We start from the raw sequence: 27664 nt of genomic DNA on the forward strand, positions 1-27664 counted from the left end.
GAAGGAATGAATAAATGAATATACCAGAATCTGGAGACTACTTTTTGCCCAACACCACTTCAGACACCCCAAAGCTTTTAAATTCTCCATAGCAGATAAACCCAAAGTGAAAATATGATTTTCTCATTTTCTCATTTGCTCATTCAAATTGCCAGAGAAGTAGACAAACAATTGGCTTTTAAATTAGGAATAATTTTTATTTTCATTGACATTAAGACATGGTTGAAGTAATTCTATGGCTTAAAGGTAAAGTCAGAATTCCAAAAGCATTCAAGATATTAAAAATAGAAGTTTATGAGAGTAAGAAATGAGAATTTGCATCAAGAGAAAGGTTTTCTTGGGTCTATGGAGCCTTCCAAACTAGTATAGATTCTCCAGGACATAATCGGCAATATACTCGACGGCCAGCAGAGTCTCTTCAGAGGTTGCTTTAATCTGAGATTCGGGGAGCAGGAAGCCATATCTTCCTGTGTCCCGGAGTTCGAAGGTGAAAGAGTATTTGATACCCTGGTCATAGGCCCAGTCATCAGAGCCTCCAGCTGCAGGATCTGAAACATGAGAAGAAATAGACCCAGGACGATTGAATGAATCAATCAACGAGCACTTATTAAGCTTCCTATGTACTAAGTACTGTGTTAGATGCTGGGTGTACAAAGAAGGAAGCAATCCTTTTTCAAAAGAAGCTTACATTCTAGGGAAGGTGAAAACAAGTTGATATGCAAATATAAACAGCAAAAATATGAAGTGAGTGAATACAAATAGACATAAAGTAATTAAATCTGATTGAATTCTGAAGAAGATGTTGCTTAGGCTGCATCTTAAGAGAAGAAGGGAACTCGAGGCAGTGTAGATAAAGAGGGAATGCTCTTCAACCAGTGCAACAATGCAGAGGGAAGATGGGGTGTCATGTCTGAGGAACAGAGAAGAGGCTAGTTTGGTTGGAGGGCAGAGTTTGGAAGAGAGCGTGCCAGCCTTAAAGCTAGAAAGATGGGGTGGGGCCGGGTCATGAAAGGCTCTAAAAGCTAAACAGAGGATGCAATATTTTATCCTACAAGTAACAGGAAGTTGCTCAAGTTGACTGAGTAGGGGAGTCACCTGATTAAATTTATGCTAAAGGAAAATTATGTTGGCAGCAGTATGGAGGGCGTGGAATAAGGAGAGGCATGAGGCGAGGAGGTCAGTTAGAAGCCTGTTGTCATAATCTAGGCAGAAGGTGATGGGAGCCTGAACTTAGGTTGCCCCTGTGAGCAGAGAGAAGGTATCAGAGGAAAGAGATGTTGTGGGGGTGATAGCAGCAAGATTTGGCAACTGACTGGCTACGCGGGGTGAGGGAGAGCCAAGAATGGATGACAACGTTGAGATTATGACCTTGGGGGACTAGAAGGATAGTGGTGCCTTTGATAGAAATAGAGAAATATGGAAGAATGGTTTGCTTGGGGTGGGGTGTGTGTTGGGGGAAGATAATCAATCCTCTTATAGACATGCTGAATTTGAGACATCTCTGAGATTTCCAGTTTAAAATATCCTATAAACAATTGGACTGAAGGCCATAGGAGAGGATGGGCCTGGAGATTGAGCAATTGATCTATCTATTTCTCTCCCTCTCTTTCTCTCTCAGTTCCTTTTCTCTTGTCCCTCTCTACTATCTCCCTTGGTAATTTTATCCACTGCTATGGGTTTAATGATCATACCAATGCAGATTGCTCACAAATTATGCAAATATACATATGTATGTGTCTACATACACATGTGTATATAAATACATCTATACACAGATAACTCATATATTCTATACATGTATACATGTATGCTATATATTTGTCTACATGCATATATGTCCATACATATCTATATGTGTATGTATATACACATATACACATATATACATACACACATACATATGCATACATACATATATATGTGTGTGTATGTGTGTGTGTATGTATATATATATATATATATATATATACACACACACACACATACACACACATATATATGAAGAGAGAGAGGAGAGAGAGAGAGGGTGTCCTAAAAGTACTAGTGCTTTAAAACTGTTCTAAGAATTCTGGAACATGCTGTCATGTGTGTGTGTGTGTGTGTGTGTGTGTGTGTGTGCGTGTGTGTGCGCGTGTGTGTGATCTGCATAGAGATGATAGTTAAGCCCATGGCGACTGATTGGGATGCTGAGCTGGCAAAGGAGAATGAGAAGAAGCAGTCATGGGGGTAGGAGGAGGAGAATCAGGAGAGAGTGTCACCAAAACTCAGATAGGAGAAAGTATTGAGGAAAAGAGGGTGCTCAGGGTTGACAAATGGAATAGATAGGTCAAGAAGGGTGAGGACTGAGAAAATACTCTAGGATTTAGCAATGAAGAGATCCCTGGTAACTTTGGAGAGCAGTTTCCATTGAGTGATGAAATCAGATGCCAGATTGCAAAGGGTTAAAGAGAGAATAGGAAAAGATGACTTGGAGGCATGGTATCTACACAGGAATTGGACTGAGAAAGGGAGGAGAAACATGGACAGGTTGGGGGCTCAGGAGGGCCTAGTAAAGGCTCTTCAGGGACAGAGGAGACTTGGTCATATTTGAAGGCAGTAGGGAAGGAACTGGTAGAAGTTTAATATTTGAGTGAGGGGGGATGAATGAGTAGGAGGGAGATAAAAACTCATCTTCAACCAATAAATTTTTACTTGCTATATTAAATTCACCAAGAGGCATCATTGTATTTTGGAGAAAAATTCAACTCTGGAGTCAAGAAGACCCAGTTTCCAGGCTTGCCTCTGAAACAATCTAACTGTATGACCATGGCTGAACAATGTAAACTCTCGGCATGCTAGGTAATGTTCTAAGACTATAACTTACAAATGAATTGCCTATTTTGGTTGAGAGCTATACACTGGTGAAATCAAAGATTAAAACAAACAAGCAAACAAACAAAAAAACCAAATATTAAATCCACCAGGATTTACCTTGTTAATTATAAATGATCAAATGCATAAAACAACATGGGACAGGGATGCCGGTTTTTCTAGTTCACTGTATTCCTGTGATAGTGTTGGTAGCATTAAAAAAATGTAGGGGTATAGGAGGGACATTTTGAGGGTTCAAAGGATCATAGCCTTAGAGTCAGAAGGAATTTTAAGGTTATTTTCAACCCCCTCCTTTATGGAGACCCAGGTTGTTAAGTGGCTTCCCCAGGGTCACACAGACAGTATGTACAAACATATATGGTCTATATATACAGATACATAGACTACATTTAAAGTGTCTCTCTATACAAATAGTACATTAATACATACTCTATATTTTGTATAAAAGATGGCTATAATCATTTGCAAGCATTTAAAAAACCCATTTCTGGGGAATTTTCTGGGGTTTTCTTTCCTAGGAAGCACAGAATTTTAAGCAATAATTGTAGTGTAGAAATTGTCACCAAATTCCACAGGAACTCGGAGGAGTAATTGCTTCCATGGTAAAAGCCAATTCTTTTATGGAATCCCTGGATTTGGTGATTAAACTTGACTGTTTCTTAGCAGTTAAAGTTATGTGTATAGACAATTAAAGCCATTGTTAAAAAAGAATCAGGATATGTACATACTAACTATGTATTTCACATAAGCTCACTGGTCCTATAATTAAAAGAAATCTAAAATAAATCAGGCAGCAAGCAATTCAAAATATAAATGGAAATTGAAAATATGATGTGCAGATCACATCTGTGTTCACACTCAGAAGATATCTAATCTCCATTGAGTTCATTTGTGTCTGAGGAAGGAGAAAGCAAAATATCTAGCCTGAGCATATGGTTCTGTGGTTTGAAAGGGGCTGCTACCCCCTGCTCCACCCACATCCTTTCTGAAACTGAAATCTGATTACAATTCCATGTTTTCGAAAAAAAAAAAATTCACAGTTGAGCTAAAGTCACATGCTACCCGTTTTGGAAGAGAGGGTTATATTGTCAGCCAGAAGGGGCCATGGATGCATTTTATTTACTCTGACTAGCATTTGCTGATGGGTACAGGGGTAAATTAAGCACTCACAGTTGGATGCGGCTCCTGCCCCGTAGGTATACTTTGTGCCGTACAAGCTTGCCAGTTCTTTGACCGTTGCCTTGGCCAGGTTGTTCTGTGGGGAGAATCATAATGCAAGAAAAATCAGATGCTGAAATGGCACCATTCATATTTCTGATTCTTTCTTCTTATTTCTTTCTTCCAAGTTTTTCAAGTAGTCTTCAAGTACCCCAGGGACCTGACAGGATTACATCCTAGTGAGGGAGGTAGATGGAAATAGTTACATCACCTTCGTCCTAAATATGGTGAGGCTCAGAATTTTGGTGACTGGTTTAAGTTCATTGTAAATTGATTTGGGTGATGGTGAGGATCTGTATTTTATTATTCACTAGAGTGCTCTTTCCCTTTGTAGACACTTGGGCAAGGCTTGCTTATATTGGCCCTAGAATTATTTAGATTTATTTTTTTAAATTCCTATTATTCTTGAAAACATGAGGCTATATAAATCAATACTCCCCAAACATTTTGCTTATTGATGATCAAAGGTCAATACATTAAGAACTTGCTTATGCCCTTAGGTCTAATTTGTCACATATTACTGGCCTATAGAATTGGTAAGAGCAGAGAGTCAGAGCCGGGGCTTCCCTATAGCTATGAGAAGTTTTCCACATTCAAGATACTCCATCTAACAGCTCTGTACACTTTCCCTGGCTGTCCCCCATCCCCACAATGTTCTCCTTCCTCAACTTCACCTACTGACTTCTCTGGCTTCCTTTAAGTCCCAACCAAAATCCCATCTTTTGCAGAAATCCTTTCCCAATGACTCTTAATTCTAATACCTTCCCTCTGTTAATTATTTCCTATTTATCCTGTGTATAGCTTGCTTTGTTTGAATGTTATCTCTCCCATTAGATTGTATACTCCTTGAGGTCAGGAGCTGTCTTTTGCCTCTCTTTGTGTCCCCAGTGCTTAGCACAGTGCCTGGCGTGAAGTAGGAGCTTAATAAATGTTTATTGATTGATTGAACTCCAGAAAAAAATTACAGCAACAACTGGGTATGTCTTTTAAAGACTTTTGCAATTCAGCTCAGCCTACCTTAGAACATTATTATATATTACTCCCCTTCCCGCACACTACAGTCCAGTCGAACTAGCCTTTCACCATTCCTCATGCATGATACTCCATTTCGCATGTCTGTGGCTTTGAACTGTCTGTTCCTCATGCTTGGAATGCCCTCATTCCTCACCTTCACCTCTTAGAATCCCCTTTTCTTTTAAAACTTAGTTTCAGTGCCACCTTCTAAATGAAGTCTTTCCTGTTCTTTTCCTGCTCCCCTCTAGCTGCCAGAATGCTCCTAAAGAAACAATTTTATATTTATTTAATATATTCTTATACATTAAATCTCAATCTGTCCCCTTCTCCTCCTTAGAATACAAGGTTCTTGAGGGTAGGGGCTGTTTACCTTGGTTCTCTGATCTTTGTATTACTGGCTGCTAGTATGGTGCCTGGCATGTAGTTAGGGCTTAATAAATACTTGTTGATTGATTGAATGGGAGGAAAAATGAAGCCTGATTTTAGCAACAATAGTTATGTGAAACTTAGTGAGGTGGCGTGGAAACTTTAAGTAGAAAAGACTTGGTAGGCGAGGTGATCTTAGGACCAGCCTAGAAATACCTGATCATAGCTGGAGGACTCCTTACAGCTCGGTGAGTCGATTCTTTCAATTCACAGATGAGGAAACTTAGAACTCCACAGAGGGGGATTAACCTGTCCAACGTCACACAGGTAGTGAGTAGCAGAGCTAAAATGGCATCCAGGCATTTGGTTCCCAGGCCAATGCTCTTATCACCATATCGCATGGCTAATAGCACATCCTAGAGCACTCAGGGGCTCTAGGATAGAGCTCAGAAAATCTCGAGTCTGGCAAATTAGAGACTGACTGTGCGTTGTATTTCCAAATTTGGTCATTCGAAGTTAGGTATAAAATGTTGTTATGAATTTAATTGTATTCTGCTGTTTTAGAAGCAGTATTACACTTTAATAAGACCCAGAACTCTCTGGCTTTCTAGTTCCAACCCCAAAGATGATTTCCCCAAGAGAAGCAATACATTAAAATGTTCTCTTACTTCCACTGACAGACTGCATATTTGAATGAATCATTTAAGCAGCAGAGCCTGAATGGGTCTTCTGGGAAATACAGATTGGAAAAACTGATTGTTTACTGCTGCAGAATTAACTACAATTTCCTAGTGCAGTAACATCACTGCTCCTTGTACATACGCCGGGGTTAGGCAGGGGAAGTTAGAGATAATAAAAAAAAATAGGAATAATACAGTTTAGAAAAAAATGGTAACTGCCCTGATTCCTTGTTCTGAGTCCAGAAGCAGCTGAGTGAGAGGAAGGTCTGCGTGAAGCCAGTCAAGAGTTTTGGCAGCTCCGGTAAAGGAAAGATTTAATGTTTTACTGAACAAGTCACAAATTTTAGGGCTTGAAAAGAATTGTGAAATCAGACACATGACTCTTAGATAAAGCTCTTGAAGTGATTCACCCCGAGCTCTAGAGTGAACTCACTGGTCCCTTAAACTTTTCATGCTTTGGTTTCCCTAATTCCCAGGTGGAGGAAGATACTTTCTCCAACCTTGCAGGGCTGATGGAATCAACTGTGATGATTTTCTCCAAAAGGGGCTTCATAAGAGGGGGGGAGGGAAGGAGCAATTATGTAGTAATTACCATTGCCAGGCACTCTGCTAAGGACTGTTACAGATATTATCTCATTTGATCTTCACAACAACTCTTGGTTGTAGGTTCTATCGTCAACTCCCTTTTATAAATAAGGAAACTGAGGCAGAAGTTAAGCAAATTGTCCAGGGGTTTGTTGTTGTTCTGCCATTTTGGTCATGCCTGACTGTTTGTGACTCCATTTGGGGTTTCCATGGCAAAGATACTGGAGTGATTTGTCATTTCCTTCTCCAGCTCATTTTACAGATGAGGAAACTGAGGCAAATAGGATTAAGTGACTTGCCCAGGGTCACCCAGCTATTAAGTGTCTGGGGCTGGATTTGAACTCAGGTCTTCCTGACTCCAGGCCCTGTGCTTTATACACGGTACTACCATCTGGCTCATGGAACTACATAAGCAATATTTAGTATTATTAATTAGTACTTTTAGGAGGAAGAGGAGGAAGAGAAATAGTAGTAGCATTAGCATTAATATCATAGACAGATAATATGGTACAGTGGAAAGAAACCATGATTTGAAACTTAAAACTTAAAACAGTTTCAGTGGGCAAGTCATTTAGTTATTGCTTGCCTCAGTTTACCCAGCTGTAAAAGGGAGATAACAACAGTTCCTACCTTGCAGGGCTGTTGTGAGGATCCAAGGAGATAATGTTTGGAAAGCAATTAGTGGAGTGCCTGGCCTCTAGTTAGATAAGTGCTCATTCCCTTCTTTACTCACTAAGTATGTGATCTTAGGCCAGTCACTCTTTAGGCCTCAGTCTTCTCGTCTGTAAATTGAAGGGGTTTGGATTATCTGACTTCTGAGGTCTCTTCCACCTCTGAATCTATAGTCCTATGTGTGAAACACTAGTAAAGCAATAAAGATTCTTTTTTTTTTTGGTAATTGATGGCCTGATTCCCACTGGCCCACTGGTCTACGATTTTCTGCTACTTGTCATTCATCAAAAGAAGGTCTCAGTCATTTTCCTGTGAAGTTAAGCCTCTGATCCTACAGATGAACTTGCAGTCCTTTCTAGACACTTTCCTGAGGCTTTTCGTCTGTTCTTTTCTTTCCTTTAAGCTCCTAAACCTTGAATTATATTTTCAGTTTGTTCTTAGGAATAACATCTTTTCCTAAGCTTCTTCTGAAACTCCTAAAAATTGTGAATTCTAAGATTTAATTTAAGTCCATTGTACTCTTCTCTTGGCCACACATACGGAAGGCCTAGTTGTGTATGTAGGAGTTTTTAATTAGATCTCATCTATAGATAAATTACTTATCAGATATACCCTCTCCAAGGAGTTACTTGTGAGCTTTTATTTCCCTTTATCATTTTCAATCATCATTACAGTTACAGTCTTTAAAAAAATCAGCTATGTATTTTCAGTTGGGCACTTCTTAAACTGTGTCTGAGGTTGCAAAATAGGAACCGACTGTTTCCTGATCATCTCTAGGTATCTTTTTGAGATAGCTTATTCTATTGATGAAATGTAAACTAAGATGGCCATTATGCAATACTGGCAGTACCACTGCCACCATTGGACTTACTAAAGGAGACCTCATGAGTTTAGTCTAAGTATCTCATTTTTCAAAAAATCAGCTCATTCCTAGTTGCAATGCCTAGGCTTAGAAGAAAGCTGTCCAAGCAGTCTGAGTGTATGGGTAGGGCCAAACTGGGGAAGGAAATGACAAACAACTCCATTATCTTTGCCAAGAAAACCCCAGAAAGGCTTCAAGAAGAGTCAGACGTGACTGAAAATGACTAAAGAACGAAAAAGCCAAATGGGTTTTAAAAAGAATCCAGGATGCTCTGTTGTCTGAGTGAAGATGGGGCCACCTTGAGTTTAGTATAGTAGATGAAGCAGTGCAGAAATGACTCATGACTTTGGTTGGTGGTAGGAGTATAGAGCTTGGGGGTCTTTAGTGGATGGTTTGCATGGTGGCTGGGATGCCCCATTATGATGCAGGATCATAGGGAAGAGTGTTGGGGGTGGAGTCAGAGGCCCTCTGTTTGAATCCTGCCTTTGTTACTAATTACCCATGCGATGTTACTCAGATCATTAACCTCTCAGTATTTTTTTTAATCGGTCTCAGTATTTTAATCTATAAAATGATTAGACGATCATGAAGGTCCCTTCCAGCTATAAATCTGTGCTCCTAAGATCTTACGATTTAGAGCCTAAACTGGGCCCCTGAGACTATCTAGTCCATATGATACCCTCATTTACAGACGAGGAAACTGAGGCCTGAAGTGGTTGCATACCTAAGACAAGTGTACACATGTGTAACAGGGCCAGGCTCTGAACCCAAGCCTTTTGCCTACACATTCAGTGCCCTTTCCACACCATCACCTCCCTCCGTGTTAGCTTCTGTTCTGTGCTTTGCTATCTACAAGATCAAAGAAGCTCCAAAACAGGTCCTTTAGGAACTGTGTGTGTCACAATTAGCCAAACCACAAAACGTCAAGCTTTCTGCTACTGATATATCCTGATCTGTCTTTTGGAGGAGATCAAAGTCCTTCATCAATATTAGCTTTTTTTGTAGACACAACATATCTGAGGTTCTCTGTTTCAGAGACATAGTGTGTGAGGGGAACACACCCAATAGAAGGACTAACTTTTTACCAATTATAATAGTAAGAGCTGCCTTGTGAGCGCTGAGTTCCCTCTCACTGGTAGTATTCAAGTGGAGTCTGGGTATTGCTTGCTAGGAATGTTTTATCTGTAATTTTCCTTCTTTCTGAGAGTCTATAATTCCACGAGGGCAGACGGCTAAATGAGTTGCAGGAAAGCCTCACAGAGCTACTGATGGTGTTGGGAGTAGGATGCATTTTTGGCAGTTTCTAGCCATGTATTTCCTTCTCTCCTCACAGTACTATGATGCCATTCATGGAAAATTTCTTATTCTTGGCTCAATAGAAGATTTGCTGGAGAAAGTCTTATCCTGTAGTGAAGGATAAAAGCAAATAAAATGTAAATCAGGCCAGAAGCAAGCTACTTACAGGTCAGGGCCACTATGGATATCACTCCAAGGCATACTATACTTATTCTTACCTCTGACCTTTTGCTCATCCTGTGCCACCTTCCTGGCTTGCCCTCTTCAGTTCTTTCTTTATACATAAATAAGTGCTCTTGGGTCTCTATATTTTCCCATTCAAACCTCATTTCTTTTCTTTTATTATATTCTGGTTCTAAAAAGATATGTTGGTCAAGGGAGCTGAAAAGAGTTGTAAAGGTCACATGCTTATTCACAACTCAGCATTTTATGCTTCTACTGTCCACGGACAAGCAATTATTAAGCACCTTCCGTGTGCCAGGCACTTTACTAGGTGATGGATGTTGCCCATCATCGGAAGAAAGAACAATCTGCTGTATATTCCTCCTCAGCCTCAGAATGCCCATTGGTAGGGTATAGGATTACAGATTTAGAGCTGGAAGGAGCCTCAGTAGCTTCATTTTTAAGGATGAGGTAACTGAAGACCAGATAGGGTAAATTATTTGTCCACGATGACATAAAAAACTGCAGATCTTCTGACTCCCAGTCAATTACTCTTTCCATCCCAGTGAGCTACTGCTGCCCATGGCTTACAGATTGTAATGTCCCTCACCCCTGCCAGTTAAGACTTATGATGATGGGATCTTTTACTTGCATGTACATCTGAGGCTTCAACCTTCGTGCTATCTGATCAGCCACTATGGCAGTGACTGGCTCTTATAAAATTCTCCAAATGCATTGAAGGGCTTATTAGGAGGTTGGAAAAGGAAAATCCCCTGATACCAACAGCACATGGCTAAAATAAACCAAAGCCCAGTCGAGGTGAAACCTTTGATGTCAATTGAACCTGATATATGTAACTTAGGAAGACACCAAGCTCTGAAAATTCATTTGTTTGACCTTATTTTAATCAATAAGCATTTATTAAGCACCTACTAGGTACTAGGTTGGCAGGGGATTTGTCAAACAGTGGGCATAAGATTATCCCTTTTCTCCTCCAGTAGTTTTAGTGCCCTGGACACAAATGAACTATAGACACGAATGATGAATTTGGGACATAACTGACTGGTATTTACATGGAGACGTGTCTCTACTCTCAGAGACCTTGTAAAGGAAGTCGGATACTATGGATCATTCACAAGACACAGCCAAGTAGACATTAATGGTAAATGGAGATGTTTTTCCTTCTGCCTTTATATCCCCAGGGTGTACCTAGCATAGTTTTGGACACAGTGGAAATTTGGTAAATGCTTGTTGATTCATTGACTGAGCAACTGTTGGCATTTATTTATTTGATATGGCTCCGGATGATCATGGCAAACAGAGACAACAATAGCTTATGGCTAATGGAGTTGGGGTTGTGAGGCCAGGGACACTGGAAGGCCCTGCCTGGCCCAGAATATTTTATCACCTAGCCTGCCATTATGCCTGAAATTCCACCATTAGAGCAAAGGCATGTCAGAGTTGGAACCAGTTACAGGTATCATTCATTAAGTCCAATAGTTTCAGAATCACACGATCATAGATTTAGAACCTGAAGGGGCTTTAGAGACTGTATAGTCTAACCTCATTTTATAGATCAGGAAGCTAGACCCTAGCTCTGGTGTTAGTCTTTTTTGTGATACGAAACTCTTTGGCACTATGGTGAAGCTTATGGACCCCCATCCAGTAATGATGTTTTTAAATGCAAAAAATAAAATACAAAGGAGTAAACAGACAAAAAATAAAAGAATACAATTCAGCCTTCAGAACAGAGTGCTCAGTGGTTAGCCATCTAGTTATGGGTGTTTACATAAGATAATACAAAAAGAAAGATTATCGCTAACTGCAGCTTCCTTCTCTCTCTCCAGGAACCTTCTTCATGTGATAAGAAACTACTAATTCAGAGAGAAAATAAAGAAAATTTGACTTTTGCAGTTCTGGTTGGAAAAGAGAAGCCCCTAAGACCTTGTGAACAGAAGCCAAGGTCTGAGCATGAGAGACTCGAGAAAACAAACACATTTCTGAGAAAAAAGGGCAGTCAAAGGACTCAGGCTTTTATTAGGAGGCCAGAGAGCAGATGAGGGAAAAGAATGAGGGGAGAGCTTGGCTCAAGAGAGCAGGAACTGTCAGTCTTTAAACACCCTGTGGGTTGTGTGAGAATGCTTCCCCTGATTTAAAACAACTTTTCCTTCTTGGCCAATGGACAGACATTTTTTTGGAGCTATGTAAAACTTGGGGTGGGGGGAGTAGAAGAAGGATGAGTCAGCTTCGCTACATGCATGCATTTGCTGTAGCTACATGCATGCTGTAGTCAGTTGTAGCTATATAGATGCAATGCATCCCACTGCATGCATTTACTCTGGTGAACAGCCAGGTTCCCTCCAAATAAACATTTAAAAGTGCTGTGTAATCGAGATGAGCTAGCCCTCCTGTATTTGAGGCTTCAAGAATGTCTCTGGCTATTTATAAATAAAAATATTTAGGAATATGTGAAAGCCCCAAATACCTTTCACCAAGAATATTTTGGAGTAGTCTTATCCTTATTTCAAGCAAAACAGAGATAAAAGCACAAGCATAAACTGTAGTTCGTTTCAGGAAAAATCAAATGAAAATGAATGGAAGAATACATTGGATTTCATACTTCTGTTAGATAATGTTGAATCCTTCATACCTCTGCCCAATTAATCTTCTGAAACATCACTTTCATGGTATCACTCCCCTGCTTAAGAATTTCTAATAGGCTCAAAGCATACATTGAATTGTCTAGCTCACCTTTCCAATGGGACCTTATCTCTTGCTACTCCCCAACATGAACCTTGAGTCTGGCTGGCATTTTTGGTTCCCCTGTGATATTTTCTCACTCTTTTCTTTTTTTTTTTAATCCAGACTCCTCCAACACATACACCCTAGATGTCATCTTTCCCATTCTAAGACTACTTTCCATCATGTACTCTGCATTTACTTTATACATATTGATATACACACACACATACACACACTATATATATATACATATATATACGTATACACACACACACAGATATACATATATACATATATATATATATATATATATATATATATATATATATATATATATATATATAGCCTCTCCCATTGGATTATAAGCTCTTTCATGGCAGTAATTTTTTCCCCTTCCTTTTTTTAGCTCTATCTACAGTACTTGGCACATAGGAAGTTCTAAATAAATGATTATTTATAAATGGATTCTTAACCTCTGCATACTTATTCATGCTGTTCCACCTGCCTGAAACGCCCTTCCCATGCCTTTCTCCTTGTCCAAATCCTATCCATCCTTTAGGTCCTTTGCCCTATGAAGTCTTCTCTGATTACTTTAGCCATATTGTCTATCTTTTTTTCTAAACTGTTGGATCATAGTCTGAATCTGTTTACATGTTGTTTTCCCTTAGTAGAAAAGAAACTTGTAAAACAGGGCAGTGACTATTGGTCATTTTATCATCCCATCTCTAATCTCTTATACATAGTTGGCACTTAATGAATGCTTGTTGGACTGGTTTGATTTATGATGGCCTCATACAAATGTTTTCCTCTCCCTCATCCTCCAAAGCCAATCAATTGCCAAGTATTATCTCTTTTACCTCCACAAGATCTCTGGCATCCAAATTCTGAAGCTCCCTTAGGCCTCTAGGATAAAATACAAACTCATCTTTTTGGCATTTAAGGCCCTTCACAAACTTGCTGTGACCTAAATAAGTCTCCAGACCTATTTCACATTAATCTCCCTGATGTACTCTATGTTCCAGCCAAACTGGCTGCTCCCCAAACATAACAGTCCATCTCTGACCTCTCTGTACCTTTGAATAGGCTCTCCTATGACTGGAGGGCTCTTTTTCTTCACTTCTACTCTTTGGAATCCCTACCACGTTTTGATGTTCAGCATAAGTACCAGCTCTCCTACATTGTTATTAATTCCTTCTTCCCGAAATAAATTTGTATTTACTTTGTTTATATTTTGTGCTTACATATCCTACTTATTTTATTTTGTGTCCACTTATTCATTCTTTATTGTATGTTTCTCCTTAGTAGAATGTAAGCTACCTGAGGGTGGGACTTTTGTTATATTCATTCATTCATTCATTCATTCATTTATCTAGCTATCTATTTATTAATTCATGTGTTTATTATCTATCTATCTAGGTTTGTCTTTATATCCTCCGGGACCTAGTATAATGCTTGACACATAAGTCATAAATACTTGGTTGAATTTTAAAGTTTTAGAAAATACTTGTTGAAGATAGAGCCAAGATGTCAGAGTATAGGCAACAACCCAGCTGAACTCTCCTAATGTTCTCCTCTAAATAACTTTAAAATAACTCCTAAAATAAGATTTTGGAGCGGCAGGGCCAACAAAAGGTCAGAGTGAGACTTTTTCCAGCCTAAGGTAACATAGGAGGTTGGAAGGAGAGGTCTGTGACAGTGGGGTTGGAGCTAGCAGAAGCCCAGGAGAACAGAGGACCTGGTTCCAGGGCCAAGAGGAGTGCTAGCACTTGTGACTGCAGTGGAGCAGGGGCCCCTCCTGGGTAAAGACCAGAGCACAGACTAGGAGAATAGTGACCATACCTCTTCCTGTATCATACCACCTTGGGAGCACCAAAAACTTGCAGACCTTCAGAACTAGCTCTGAAAACAGCATCATGAAAAAGCCTGAAGTTTGAGACAGTGCCTCCCCACTCCCAGGCAAGCAGAGCCGAACTATAGCATAAAATTCAAAGTCACGAAATAGGATGGAAAAATGAGCAAACAGCAATAAAAAGTACTTGATCATAAAAAGCTGTTACAGTGGCAGAGAAGACCAATACATAAATTCAGAAGAAGACAACAGTGTAAAGACAGCTACAAAAAAAAGCCTCAAAGAAAAATCCCAAGCCTACCAAGAATTCCTGGAGGAGTTAACAAAGAAGTTAAGAGTGGTAGTAGAAAAATTGGGAAAAGAAATGAGACTGATGTAAGAAAATTGTGAAAAGAAAACTAACAGCCTAGTAAAAGAGAGACAAAAAATTACAGAAGAAAATAACACCTTAAAAACCAAAATTGACCTAATGGCAAAAGAAACACAAAAATTCACTGAAGAAAATAATTCCTTAAAAATTAGAATTGAGCAAGTGGAGTCTCATGACTCTCTGAGACATCAAGAAACAATACAACAAAGTCAAAAGAATGAAAAAAAACAGAAGAAAATAAATGTGGAATATCTCATTAGAAAAACAATTGACCTGGAGAATAGATTGAGGGGAGATCATTTAAGAATTTTTGGACTACCTGAATTTTGCTATTCTTTTTTTTGTCTGTTGTTGCAGCTAGGTGGCACAGTGTACAGAGTGCCAGGCCTGGAGTCAGGAAGATGTATCTTTATGAGTTGAAATCTGGCCTCAGACACTTACTAGCTGTGTGACCCTGGGCAAGTCACTTAGCCCTGTTTGCCTCAGTTTCCTCATCTGTAAAATGAGCCAGAGAAGGAAATGACAAGCCACTCCAGTATCTTTCCCAAGAGAATACCATAAAGGGTCACAAAGAGTTGGACACTACTGAAATGACTGAATAACAATAGATATCATATTTCAAGAAATTATAAAGTAAAACTGCCCCAATACTTTAGATCCAGAGGGTAAAATAGAAATTGAAAGAATCCACCAATCACCTCCTGAAAGAAATACCAAAATGAAAACTCCCAGGAATATTATAGCCAAATTCCAGAGCTCTCAGATCAAGGAGAAAATATTGCAAATAACCAGAAAGAAACAATTCAGATATAATGGAGCCACATTCAGAATCACACAAAATTTGGCAGCTTCAATATAAAAGAATCAGAGGGTTTGGCATATGATATTCCAGGAAGCAAAGGAGCTAGTATTACATAACCTACCCAGCAAAACTGAGTATAATTCTTTGGGGGAAAAGTGGATATTTAAAGAAAAGAGGACTTTCAAGAATTTCTGGTGAAAAGATTGGAGTTCTATAGAAAATTTGACTTCCAAACACAAGATTCAAGTGAAGCATAAAAAGGTAAACACTAAAGAGTAATCATAATAGATTTAAACTGTTTATATTACTATATGGGAAGATGACATATGTAACTCCCAAGAACTTTGTCATTATTAGGGCAGTTAGAAAGCGTTTATATAGACAGAGGGCATGATTGTGAGTTGATGGGATGATCCCCTTCCCCCACCTCCGATGAAGGGATGCACTAGGAGAAGGGGGAAGGAAGAGATAGAATGAGGAAAATTTGCTCACATAAAAAAGGCTTGCAAGAAAGAATTTTACAGTTGAGGAAAAAATGGACAGGTGGCAGGCAATGCTTAAACTTAACTTTCATCTGAATGGGCTCAAAGGGGGAAGAATATATTTATAAACTCAATTGGGTGTAGAAATTTGCCTTACCCAATTGAGAAATAAGAAGGGAAAGTGGAGAGAGATATGGAGGTGGGAATTATAAAAAAGGAAGGAGGATTAATGTCAGTGCAAAGTAGGGGCCAGAAGCAAGACCAACTTTTGAGGCGGGATAGGACAGAAAGAGAGGACAAACAGAACAAAACAGAATAGAGGGAAATACACAGTTAGTAATCATAACTGTGAATGTGAATGGGACAAGCTCACCCACAAAATTGAATTGGATAGCAGAATGATTTAGAAACCAGACTCCAACAATACGTTGTTTATAAGAGACGCACTTGCAACAGAAAGACACACACAAAGGTAAAATAAAGGGCTAGAGCAGAATCTAATATGTTTCACCTGAAATAGAAAAAGCGGGAGTAGCAAACATGATCTCAGACAAAGAAAAAATAAAAATAGACCTAATTAAAAGAGATAATCAGGGAAATGACGTTTTGCTAAAAGATACCATCGACAATGAAGCAACATAAAAAAAAATTTATAGCAAGTTTCTCTGATAAAGGCCTCTGATAAACGGAACTGAGTCAAATTTATAAAAATAAAAGCCATTTTCCAATTGATAGAGGGCCAAAGGATATGAACAGGGAGTTTACAGAAGAAAAAATAAAAGTTATTTATAGTCATATGAAAAAATTTTCTAAATCTCTATTTATTAGAGAAATGCCAATTAACAACTCTGAGGCATCACCTCATTCATTCCTATCAGAAATGACAATTACTGCAGAGGATGAGGAAAAACAGGCACTCTAAAATTGTTGGTGGGGTTGTGAATTTGTCCAACCACTCTGGAGAATGATTTGGAGCTGTGCCCAAAGGGATATGAAGCCATGCATACCCTTTGATACCATAATACCACAACTAGGTGTGAACCCCAAAAAAGTCAAAGAAAAAGAAACAAAGGACCTTATATATTAAAAAAACATCTATAGCAGCTCTTTCTGTGGTTGCAAAGAATTGGAAAAGGAAGAGATGCTCATTAATTGGGGAATGGCTGAACAAGTTGTGGCATATGATTGTGATGGAATACTGTTGTGCTATAAGAAATAACTGGGGGTGATTTCAGGAAAAAAAAGACCTATGTGAACTGATGCAAAGAGAAATGAGAAGAACCTGGAGATCACTGTACATAGCAACAGCAATGTGGTAATGATGATCAATTGTCAAAGGCTTGACTACTCTGATCAATACAACAACCTGAGACAATTCCAAATGACCCACAATGAAAAACTATCCTCATCCAGAAAATGAACTGCTGAACTCTGAGTACAAACTGAAATATAATTTTCTTGCTTTCTTTATACTTTTTGTGATGTGGCTAATATGGAAATATGTTTTACATGATTTCATATGTATAATTAATTGATATCATTTTGCTTGCCTTCTCAGTGGGTGGGTGAGGGATGGACAAGAGGGAGAGAATTTAGAACTCAAAATTTAAGAAGAAATGAATGTTAAAATAAATAATACATTTTTAAAAAAGAAAACTCTTGTTGGATTGAACTAAATTATTGTTCTCCAATATTTCCTTATGTATAACAAGATTTTAAGCTCCTCTCAAAGATAAGGATTATGTCTTCTTTTATATTCTCTGTAGTGTCTAGTATCATTCTAGACACATAATAGCTAATTGACAAATATTTGCTAGTTCCTTGATAATTTACTAGGCTTGGACAGCCAGAGAATTTCAGTGGGACAGGAATAATGGCCCTTGGAATTGAAAAGTGGCTTAAAATATTTTCCCCTGCCCTAGGCATTCTGTAGTGGTCATTTTCAAGATTCTTTTGGCATGAGAGCTCTGAGAGAGTCCCTGAAGTTCTGATTCTCCTGGGTGACTGGCAGTTAAGACTGAGGACTTGACTTACAAACACTGTTTTGTTAGGTGGTAGTGGGTGGGGCAAAGGAGCTGAGAAGGTGGCTGTAGGAGGCAACAATATGGAGCAAGGTCCACCCACTTTCTAATTATTCTAATTGTTGTCTATGGTATCTTATTTCCATCCATGAATACAGAGAGGAAGCATAGAATGGACCTAAAGCTAGACTTGGAAAAAGGGAAGACCTAGCTTTGAGTCCTACTTCTCACACTGCTGGATAAATGATCCCAACAAGTTCACGGAATGTCTCCGAGCCCCAGACTTTTCTACTAAGCTACAAATGCATTTTGCCTTGATTGGAATGATGATGATGGTGATGATGATGATACCACCTCTTATTTATAGGGCATTTAAAGTTTACAAAGTTCTTTAATCCAGCTGGACATCCAGTGTGGTACCACATAAACTAGAATTTTAATAGAGAGGATTAAGTGCGATGAAGATAGTAAAAGAGTCGTAGGTTCTGATCCCAGGTGAGCCATTAATTAGCAGTTTGACCTTGAGGAAGTCATTTAGTGTTTTGATTTGTCATGAACAAAAAAATGTAGGTGTAAAATGAGGGGGTCAAATTAGGTGACTTCTAAGGTCCTTTCCTGATCTAATATTCTCTAATCCTAATGAAGAGATAGATAATGAGGTGAAGCCTCATATATCTTAGTGTAAGCCAGTAGCATCAAACTCAAATAAAAACTGGGGCAACTAACCATAATTATCCCTGCAGGCCATAAATTGACTTAGAAAACCATATATTGATATTATGAATGTTCTATTATATTTTGCATATTTTGTTAAATATTTCTCAATTATGTTTTAATCTGGTTTGGCAGCCCTCAGGAACATTGTACCCCCTAGGCTGCCCACTGGACACCTCTTGGGTAAGCTGGTTGAGTACAGGGGCTTTGACTTTCCTTTCACACAAAACTCCCAGATACCTACAATGTTCTTTTTTAAAGGTACTCCACAAGCATTTTTGACTTATTGTTTTTAGTAGGAATCCTCCAAATTAAGCTGAATTCTTGTCTTCTGCTTAAACTATGTTTTTCTCCCCACCTATGTTTCCATCTGTTATCCTGGTAATTTCATCAGCTCTGTTTCTACTTTGGTTGGGCTCAAGATGACAGAATTGAACACTAAAGCTGTGAACCTTGTGGTCAGTTCTTTTATCTTAAAACATAGAGCAGACTGATTTAAAAAAGCAGGTAGAAATAGTTACAACACAACAAAAATTACAAATACTCTTAGCATACTAGGTACAGAGTCAATGTTCGGGTCATTGCTTTGGAATTAGTAATTAGTTGATTAGTTTTTCATGTGTTGGTAAGTTATCTTCTGTCTCGTACATCACTGTCACATCCAGGTATACCTGGCAGAAGAATGTTTTTACCTAACTTGTGCACAGAGGGAAAGTGGTAATGGAAAACTAGCTTCACAGTCTAGAAAAGGGAGGTATCCAGGACTGGAAATAGGGCCAGAAATCACATGACAGAGTTTTCTTCTGGGCTAGATTCTCCTAGTTTGACTTCCCTTGTACTATTTAAATGGTTGAGAACAACTATGTGCAACAGCTGCAGGAGCCCCGACTCTTGGGAGAAAGAAAGAATATATTTACTTCTCATCACTCAGGGCTTTGCTTGAAACTTCCAGGTTCAAAAGAAATGTTTCCCATTAAAGTGGTCTTAAAATCTCCCCAATATTCTCCTTCATTCTTTCATCCTTTCTCAGTATTTTAGAAAATTAAATTCTCTACCTCTATCTGGAACGACCTTTGAAGGAAGTGACTACTCTATCTGGGGAGGGGTTGCTGCTCCCTTTTTTGATTTTCTTGATTTTTAAGTGAAAAAGCCATCTGTAAAAGAAAGTATTTATGGCCCATGTGCTTCTATAATTTATTCATATTACTTTAGGTAAAAAAGGATTGTTTGACCAAAACCATCTGACCTCTAAATCTTGGGTCTTTTCTTGGACCAAATTCCTGCAGGAGATAAGGAATATAGTTCATGCAATTCTGAAGATGGAATTTATTTACAGGATTCTTTTTTATTGAGAACAATTTTGAGACTTTAGGGTAGTCCAGGATACTAGATGGTCAGTGTACAGAGCCATTTGGCTGATAATATAACCTCAGTTCTAAAAAGTCTTAAGTGTATATTGCCAGAAATAATAAAACCTATCTGGATCTTCAGGAGACAATAGGATATGTTGGCAGGAAGGGGTGTAAGAAATCTCAGAGGAATGTTTTGAGATAAGGCTTCCCTCATTAGTATTAATATTAGTTTGTGTACATAGTAAGTTGTTCCTGAAAAAAACTAGTTGTGTTCATTAATTTTGAAAAGTAATCATTTTTAAGTTTTTCATTTTGGTGTCTTACTCATTAACACCTTTAGGTATATAATTAATTTAACTTTATATTTTTCTTTTTTAAAAATAAAATAGCTCGAGATCTCTGGTATTTCATAGTTTAAATAGATTTATATTTTCTAAAAGTAGCCAGCTCATCCCAGTCTTTTTCCTTTTTCTTGTACTGTGTGCAACCCAACTCAATCCCAGTCAATACAAACTCAGCCAAATCAAATCAAATCAAGCCAAACCAAGCCAAGCCAACAAACATATCTAAGTGTCCACTATGTGCAAGGAACTGGGGAATTGAAGACAAAACAAAACAAAACAATTCCTGCTATCAAGGAGCTTACATTCTCTTGGGGAGTAGATACAATATGTCAATGGATAAATAATGTGAAAATGGGCTCCCTGGATAGGAATACAGCAGAATTTGAAACTATTCACTTGGTAACATGAGAGTTCTGAGATAATCAGAAAGTTGAAATATTGATGGATTCCTAAGAGCGTTCCACTGAGAATCAAGGTGACTAGGTTCTAGCCTAGTCTAGTCTAGTCTAGATAGGTTCCTAACTGTGATGTGATTTGGGAAAAATCACTTTCCCCCTTCAGGCCTTATTTTTGTCACCTTTGTAATGACAGAATCAGTCACTGAGGTCCCTTTCAGCTGTAATATTTATGAGCTATGTAGTTCTTTATGGGATGAAGTCCAAAGACCCAAGGATCATGGGATTTCGACGAGAAAGGAACCTCAGAGATTATTTAGTCCAACATTCTCATTTTGAAATTGAGGAAACTGAGGTGAGGCCCAGAGAATTGTGTGACTGTCCTACAACAGTACAAATGATAAGTTGTAGAGCTAGGATTCGGACTCAGGTTTGTTGACTCCAAATCCAGGGTTCTTTCCACCCTACTACATGACTTCTCTTCTATGAGAAGCTTAAAATGCATTAAAAGAATGTCCACGTCAATTTTGGTTTATATATGGAAAAACGATTAGAGGGATCCAAAGAAGAATTAGCCTTTTTCCTTTTGGTCCCTGAAAGCAGAGCTAGGGGCAATGAGTAGAAGTTGGAAGAGGAAAATTGGGGTTGAATGAGAAATAGAACTTCCAAACAATTAAAGCTAGTTAAAGATGGTCTGGTCAGCCTTTGGTGCTACTGGTTTTCCCATCATTGGGGTACTTTAGGCAAGGGCAAGATAACCACTGGCATTGGGGTGTTATAGAAAGGATGCTTGGTCATGTATGGGATTGGATTAGCAAGTCTACCAAATCTGAGGTTCTGTGATCCTTTATCTTCTGGCCACCCCTAATCTAGAAGAATTGCACATCTCTCTTATTTTTCTTTTCAAAAGATACTCTCAGTGTTACACAGTTCATTTAGTAAAAATATAAAGCAAACTGCCCAAATGCAAAAGAAAGTATTCCACCTTTTATAGTTGCTGGGTTTATGTACTGACTGTTCCTAAGTATTAGCCATATGAGTAAGCCAAATATATATGTGTCATATGATATAATATTTTGGCTTGGATAAATGAATAAAACCTCACACTGTTTCTCTGTGGAACAAGAGTTTTTACTCCTGCAAGCCAAATGTTTCCTCAATTTCTAATTTTTCATTTTTATTCTTCCTGAATTGGAACTAGCCATTTTATCTTTATCTGTTATTTGTGTACTGCCTTGGGATATTTCTTATATTGTTGCATTAAATTGTTATTTATCTCTTGTAGTGATTTCATTGGTATAGGGAACTCCCAAGTGAGGACATTCTCTCTACTAATGTGAGTTAGCACTCTTTTCTCTATAACTTACAGTCTTAGAGAATTGCCTAGAACACTGAGAAGTTAAATGACTCACCCAGGGTCATATAGACAGTATAACACCTTGGGCCACACAGCTAGTCTAATAGCTAGCATTTATAGAATGCTTAAGTGTCTTAGGTCAGATTCAAACTTAGTTCTTCCTTATTTTAGGTACGTCACTCTTTCCTGCGCCATCTAACTGCTTGGTTGAGTCAGAGGTAAGACTTGAATGTAGTTCTTCATGGCTCTAATGTCTGATTTGTCTACTATTATGTATTCATGTTCAGTCATGTCTGACCCACCATGACCCCATTTGGGGTTTTCTGGGCAAGCATACTACAGTGGTTTGCCATTTCCTTCTCCAGTTCATTTTACAGATAAGGAAACTGAGGCAAACAGGGTGAAGTGATTTGCTCAGGGTCACAGAGGGTCACATAACTTGAACTCATGCAGATGAGTCTTTCTGACTCTGGGCCTGGCGCTCCATACACTACGGCACCACCTAGCTTCCAAATCTACTAAATTCTACCTCTGTCTGCTTTAGTTCTTTTGAAAGGTTAGGTTTCCTCATATAATAGATTCACAATAGAATTATGAACAATGTGTGTGTGATGAAACAGTTTTGTTGATTATCTCAAAAGCCTCCATAATTGAGTCATTTGAATCAATTCTTCATTGAAGCAAAAGGTAGTGTAGCTACTGCCATTTTGAAGTTTAACTAGTAAACCACACGTGACATTCTGACCTATGCAACAAATTCACATCTCCCTTTGCCAGTTTGTTTTAGGTCACTCAAAGTTCCTTGAAAATATGTAACAGCTTTCAGAAACTATTACTTTAGATTTTTTCCTCTGAACATTGCAAAAAGATCCAATAATGAAATGATAGATTTGATGGACATATTTCTTTTCTCTGGCATTTAAAAATGAGAAATGGTTTTCTACTCACCAACTCAGTGTGGTCCTTTGCGAGGGCATAACTTTTGGAGTAAGGGAATATCAACATCTGGGAATAGGAGTGTATTGTCAGATAGGCCTTGATAGAATCAAGGTTTTGGTTAATGAAGTTCACCAGGGCCTTGGTTTCAGGTTCAGACTCGACAGTAGGTCCGCAGTAAGTTTCTGAACAGGGGCTGGTAGAGGCCCCAGTTTCTGTAAGAGCATGCATTATGATTAATGGTTGATTGAGGTACCCAATGGAGTATATTATGTCTTCAAGCTAGAAAGTCAAAAGCTAGAGTTAAAAGGGAGCATTATAAATTTTCCTCAGGCAAGTATAGTGAGGCAGCCTTGGAGTCATGAAAACCTGGATCTAAGCCTTGCCTTTGGCTCAAATGGGCTGTATGACCCTGGGAGGATCACTTAATCACTCAGTGTCACAGGTAACTCCCTAAAACTATAAAGTTCAGAGTGGGTGTCAATCTGTAATGGTAGAGGGAGTTTCTCCACTGTTGAACTCATAGATATTGATTCCTCTCCCCCAAACAAAAACGATGTGTAAAGCAGTGGTGTCAAATTCAAATAGTAAACTGTGCCTAAGGGTTTTTGGGCATCACCTATTGACTGAGAAAAACACATGTTAACATTAACTACATTCTATTGTATTTTAATTTATTTTGTTAAATGTTTCTCAATTAAATTTTAATATGGTTCAGCAGCATTAAGGAATATTGTGGGCTGCATGTGGTACATGGGCTGTATGTTTGATATCTCTGGTGCAAGGGATATATAAAAGCCTATACAGGACCTCTCACTGTGAGATCGGAGGAGGGTTGGTATGTTTTTCCTGTTAATATGAAAATGCCTAAAATCACAATTCTTCACTCCTACCTCTCAGAATGTGTAAGACATGTATAAATCCTAGAGTTTTTTTTTACTGTGAGATATGGGATGGCTTATTTTCCAGTTAATATGAAAATGCATAGACCATTAGATCCAACGTTCCTTTCTCCACAATACTATTCACTATAAAATCAGTATCTGTTAATCAAGATTTTGGTAATAAGGCTGTCTGAACTTAGCTAGACTGGTCCTTGGATGACCAAAAAACAGTTTATGGCCTTAACCATACAATATTTAGCAGGTTTTGGGGTTGATATCCCCATATTAAGCCTATGTGGGTTCAGGTGGGCTGTGTAGGGTACTATACCAGTGAACAATAACAGCAACCCACCACCTCTGTCTGCTATTTGATTCATGACATTATTAATTCTTATCCTATATCTTAATGCAACTGAGGTGTAAATTTTGCTTTTTCCTTATAAATTACCAAAATTATGCCAATTAGCTCTGAGCCCCCACCTTGTTTGTTAAATATATTTTTTATGAAGTAAATCAGAAAAAACCTTTTCTCTCACAAGCTTCTGCTTATCTCTCACTCTCTCATGACATTTAAAACAGACTCTATAATGACAGTGAAACTGCCAGTTGCTTTGTAGTCTTCACAGATGACAGTTAAACTGTAACTCTGCAAAATTCAGTTCCTTTTAAAGATAGAGTAACAGTATTCATCGTCCCTGTGGGAGAGGCAATTAAAGCTGGTGTTATATGTATTTGAAGCCTTTTGATTTTGGTAGAATAGAGTTAGAATAACACCTTTGACAAGCCAGGGTAAACTGTACACCATAGTAAAGTAGCAAAATAGGATTTGGAAGAGGAGTAATATAAGAAAATTTATATACATGAAACAAATGAATGGCTGTGGAGATCCTGCTAACATCACTATATTATCTTTTTTTTTTTTTTGCAAAAGTACAGACTATTAGTTATCCTCAGTATTCCACCAGAATTGAAAAGCTGAAAGTTAAGTATTTATAATCTCCTATAACAGTATGCAAAATTTATTTTTCTTTAGAGATGACTTAAGGTGTTTTGAATGCTATACTTTTGGGTAGAAAACTATAATATTGTCACAAAGATACTTACCACACCATCCAGCATCAAAATTTCTGTTGGGGTCAGTACCAACGCAACTGGTGCCTGACCTGACAGACCGGGTCTTCCTCCACAGTCGTTCCTGAAAGAAGGTACACAGTAATGTCATTTCTTTAAAAAAAAAAAAGCTTTTACTTTCAGTTTCATCGAATAAATCTCTAGGCAAGAAGTGAGTATGCATACCTCGGTCCATGAGTAGACATAGCCATCAACGTTGAAAACAGGTAGCACATAAAAGTCCAATCTATCAAGAATATTAGCTATCCGGCTCCCAGTTCCATAGTTAAGGACAGCCTGAAGAATAATTGCAGTGCATCACTTGGATGGAAATCATTGTGCATAAAACAGATACAATATGTTTTAAATGAATAGAATATCTTTGCCTTTGGTTAACCCAAAGGCATTATAGCCTGACATTTAAGAGATTAAAAAATTATCTAGTCATCATTAAAAATGACAATTTCTATGTCACCTGGGCTTCAAAGTTATTCCTGCTTATCTCATAGAAATTTCATAATTTTTTATTTTAGTCTTTTTTTTTCCCTTAGAGGAAGGGATTAGATTTGTTTTACTGGCCCTAGAGGGCAGAATTGTGAGCAGTGGTTGAAATGGAAGAGAAATAGATTTCGACTTGACCTAAAGGAAAGCTTCCAAGTAATTTAAGCTGTCTCAGAGTGGAATTTGGCAGGCTTGCAAAATTCATGACATGGCAAAAATTTCTTTAATAAGAGTTCTTTTCTGATGGATGACCGCTTGGGTTTATTGTAGAATTCCTATTTAGGTATGGGCTGGACATTATGATGCCCGATGCCCCTAACATTCTGAAGTTTTTGTGTTTCTATTTTAAAGGTGAATCAAAACCTACCAAAATATGAGAGATTTTTTAAAAAAAGTATGTATATAGTCACCCTCACCGTGTAAGTAATTTTCTCCCAATGCCAGAATAAGGCATATTTCTTTATTGATTTGATCAAAGAAAATATTGACTGAGGAATGCCTTATTGAGAGCTGCTAGCTATTCTTTATTATATATTTCATAGCCTCCTTTAGCTTCTATGGAAAATAGAACTATAAAGTTTGCATTTCTATAGACCATGCTTGCAGAATGGATATCTAGACATGCAGCAGTGATGGCTATTCTCCATCCTCTCACTATAAGTTCTCCCTGGTTGGCAGTGAAGAGGGAAACATCATGATATCATGGAAAGAATATTGAATCTAGAGTCAGATGACCTGAGTTTGAATCTATCTCGATCAACCAATCTGCATTAAGTGCTTACCGTGTGGCAGATACTGTGCTATATTCTGAGATTAAAAAGAACAACTAGATAGAGTTGCTGCCCTGAAGGAGCTTACATTCTAATGTGGGTGGGGGGAGAGAAAATATAGACAAATAAGTGATATACAAGTAGATACAAGGTTGTCCTGATGAACATCAGGCCACTGGACCCAGATGGCTCTGGAGGAGAAAGTAAGGCTGGTGACCTTGCACAGTCCTCCCTCACTCAAATCCAGATCAACTGCAAGTCATGTCATTTCCCTGATGTCATGGGTCTCTTCGAGAATGAAGGACAAACACAACAACAACAATCGAGATAGAATATGTGAGAAACAGGAAGTAGACTTACTAGTGGAAGGCAGTAACACATGAAACATTTGGAAAGGTCAGTTGTGAGAAGATTTAAATAAACGTATGTTTTTAACTTTATTTTTTTTTGAGGCAATTAAGGTTAAGTGACTTGCCTAAGGTCACACAGCTAGACAGTGTCTGAAGCTGGATTTGAACTCGGGTCCTCCTGACTCCAATCTAGTGCTCCATCCACTGTGCCACCTAGCTGCCCCGGTTGTGAGAAGATTTAAATGCCAAATAGAGGAGGTTATTTTTGATCATAGAGGAAAAAGGAAGACACTGGAGTTTACTGAGTAAGGGGTGGTGCCTGACCCAGCCAGACCTGTACTTTGGGAAAAAATCACTTTGGCAGCTGTTTATAGAATGTTTTGGAGTAGGGACAGTCTTAAGGTAGGGAGACAAATTATGAGTCTATTATGTAGTTCAGAGGAGCTTTAGAATATTAGGAAATTAGGATAATAACAATGTGAGAAGTTAATATGGGACATATCTGAGAGATGTATGGAGAAAGGAGTTACAAGATTTGGTTACTATTAAGTAGAGTGAAGGAGAGAGAGGACTCAAGTATGACCTTGAGGTTATGAAACTGGGTGAGTGGAAGGATGGTGGTGCCCTTGGTAGTAATAGGGAAGTTTAGAAGAGGAGTTGGTTTAAGGGGAAAAATAGGTTCTGTTTTAGATATGTTGAATTTCAGATAACTACAAAACATCAAATTATAAAGGTTCAATAGGTAGTTGTGGTATGGGGCTAGAGCTCAGAGGAAAGACAAGGGATGGAAATAGAGATAGAGATCTGGGAGTTATCTATGTTCCACAGGAGCTGATGAGATCCAACTCACATGTCATCTGACCCATAAGAACTGATGAACTAAGTGAATGAGCATAAAAAAATTACTAGAGATAGTATTTGGGAGCACCCAAGTAGAGGGTGTGACACAGATGAAGATC

At 38.4% G+C, this 27664-nt stretch overlaps 1 protein-coding gene across 1 annotated transcript in view; it reads right to left on the reverse strand.

Moving 5' to 3' along the window:
• Nucleotides 1-360: 360 nt before the first annotated feature.
• Nucleotides 361-27664, reverse strand: part of CPB1 (carboxypeptidase B1) — a 48399-nt gene continuing 21095 nt past the window's right edge. The window contains exons 7-11 of the mRNA XM_036756824.1: nt 25271-25381; nt 25079-25169; nt 23103-23305; nt 4042-4126; nt 361-548 (exon numbers count right to left, since the gene is read on the reverse strand). Coding sequence (XP_036612719.1) covers nt 361-548; nt 4042-4126; nt 23103-23305; nt 25079-25169; nt 25271-25381 — 678 coding nt within the window. The remainder of the gene's footprint in view (nt 549-4041; nt 4127-23102; nt 23306-25078; nt 25170-25270; nt 25382-27664) is intronic.

This window comes from Trichosurus vulpecula, chromosome 4, assembly GCF_011100635.1.
Source record: "Trichosurus vulpecula isolate mTriVul1 chromosome 4, mTriVul1.pri, whole genome shotgun sequence".
Lineage (NCBI taxonomy): Eukaryota > Metazoa > Chordata > Mammalia > Diprotodontia > Phalangeridae > Trichosurus > Trichosurus vulpecula.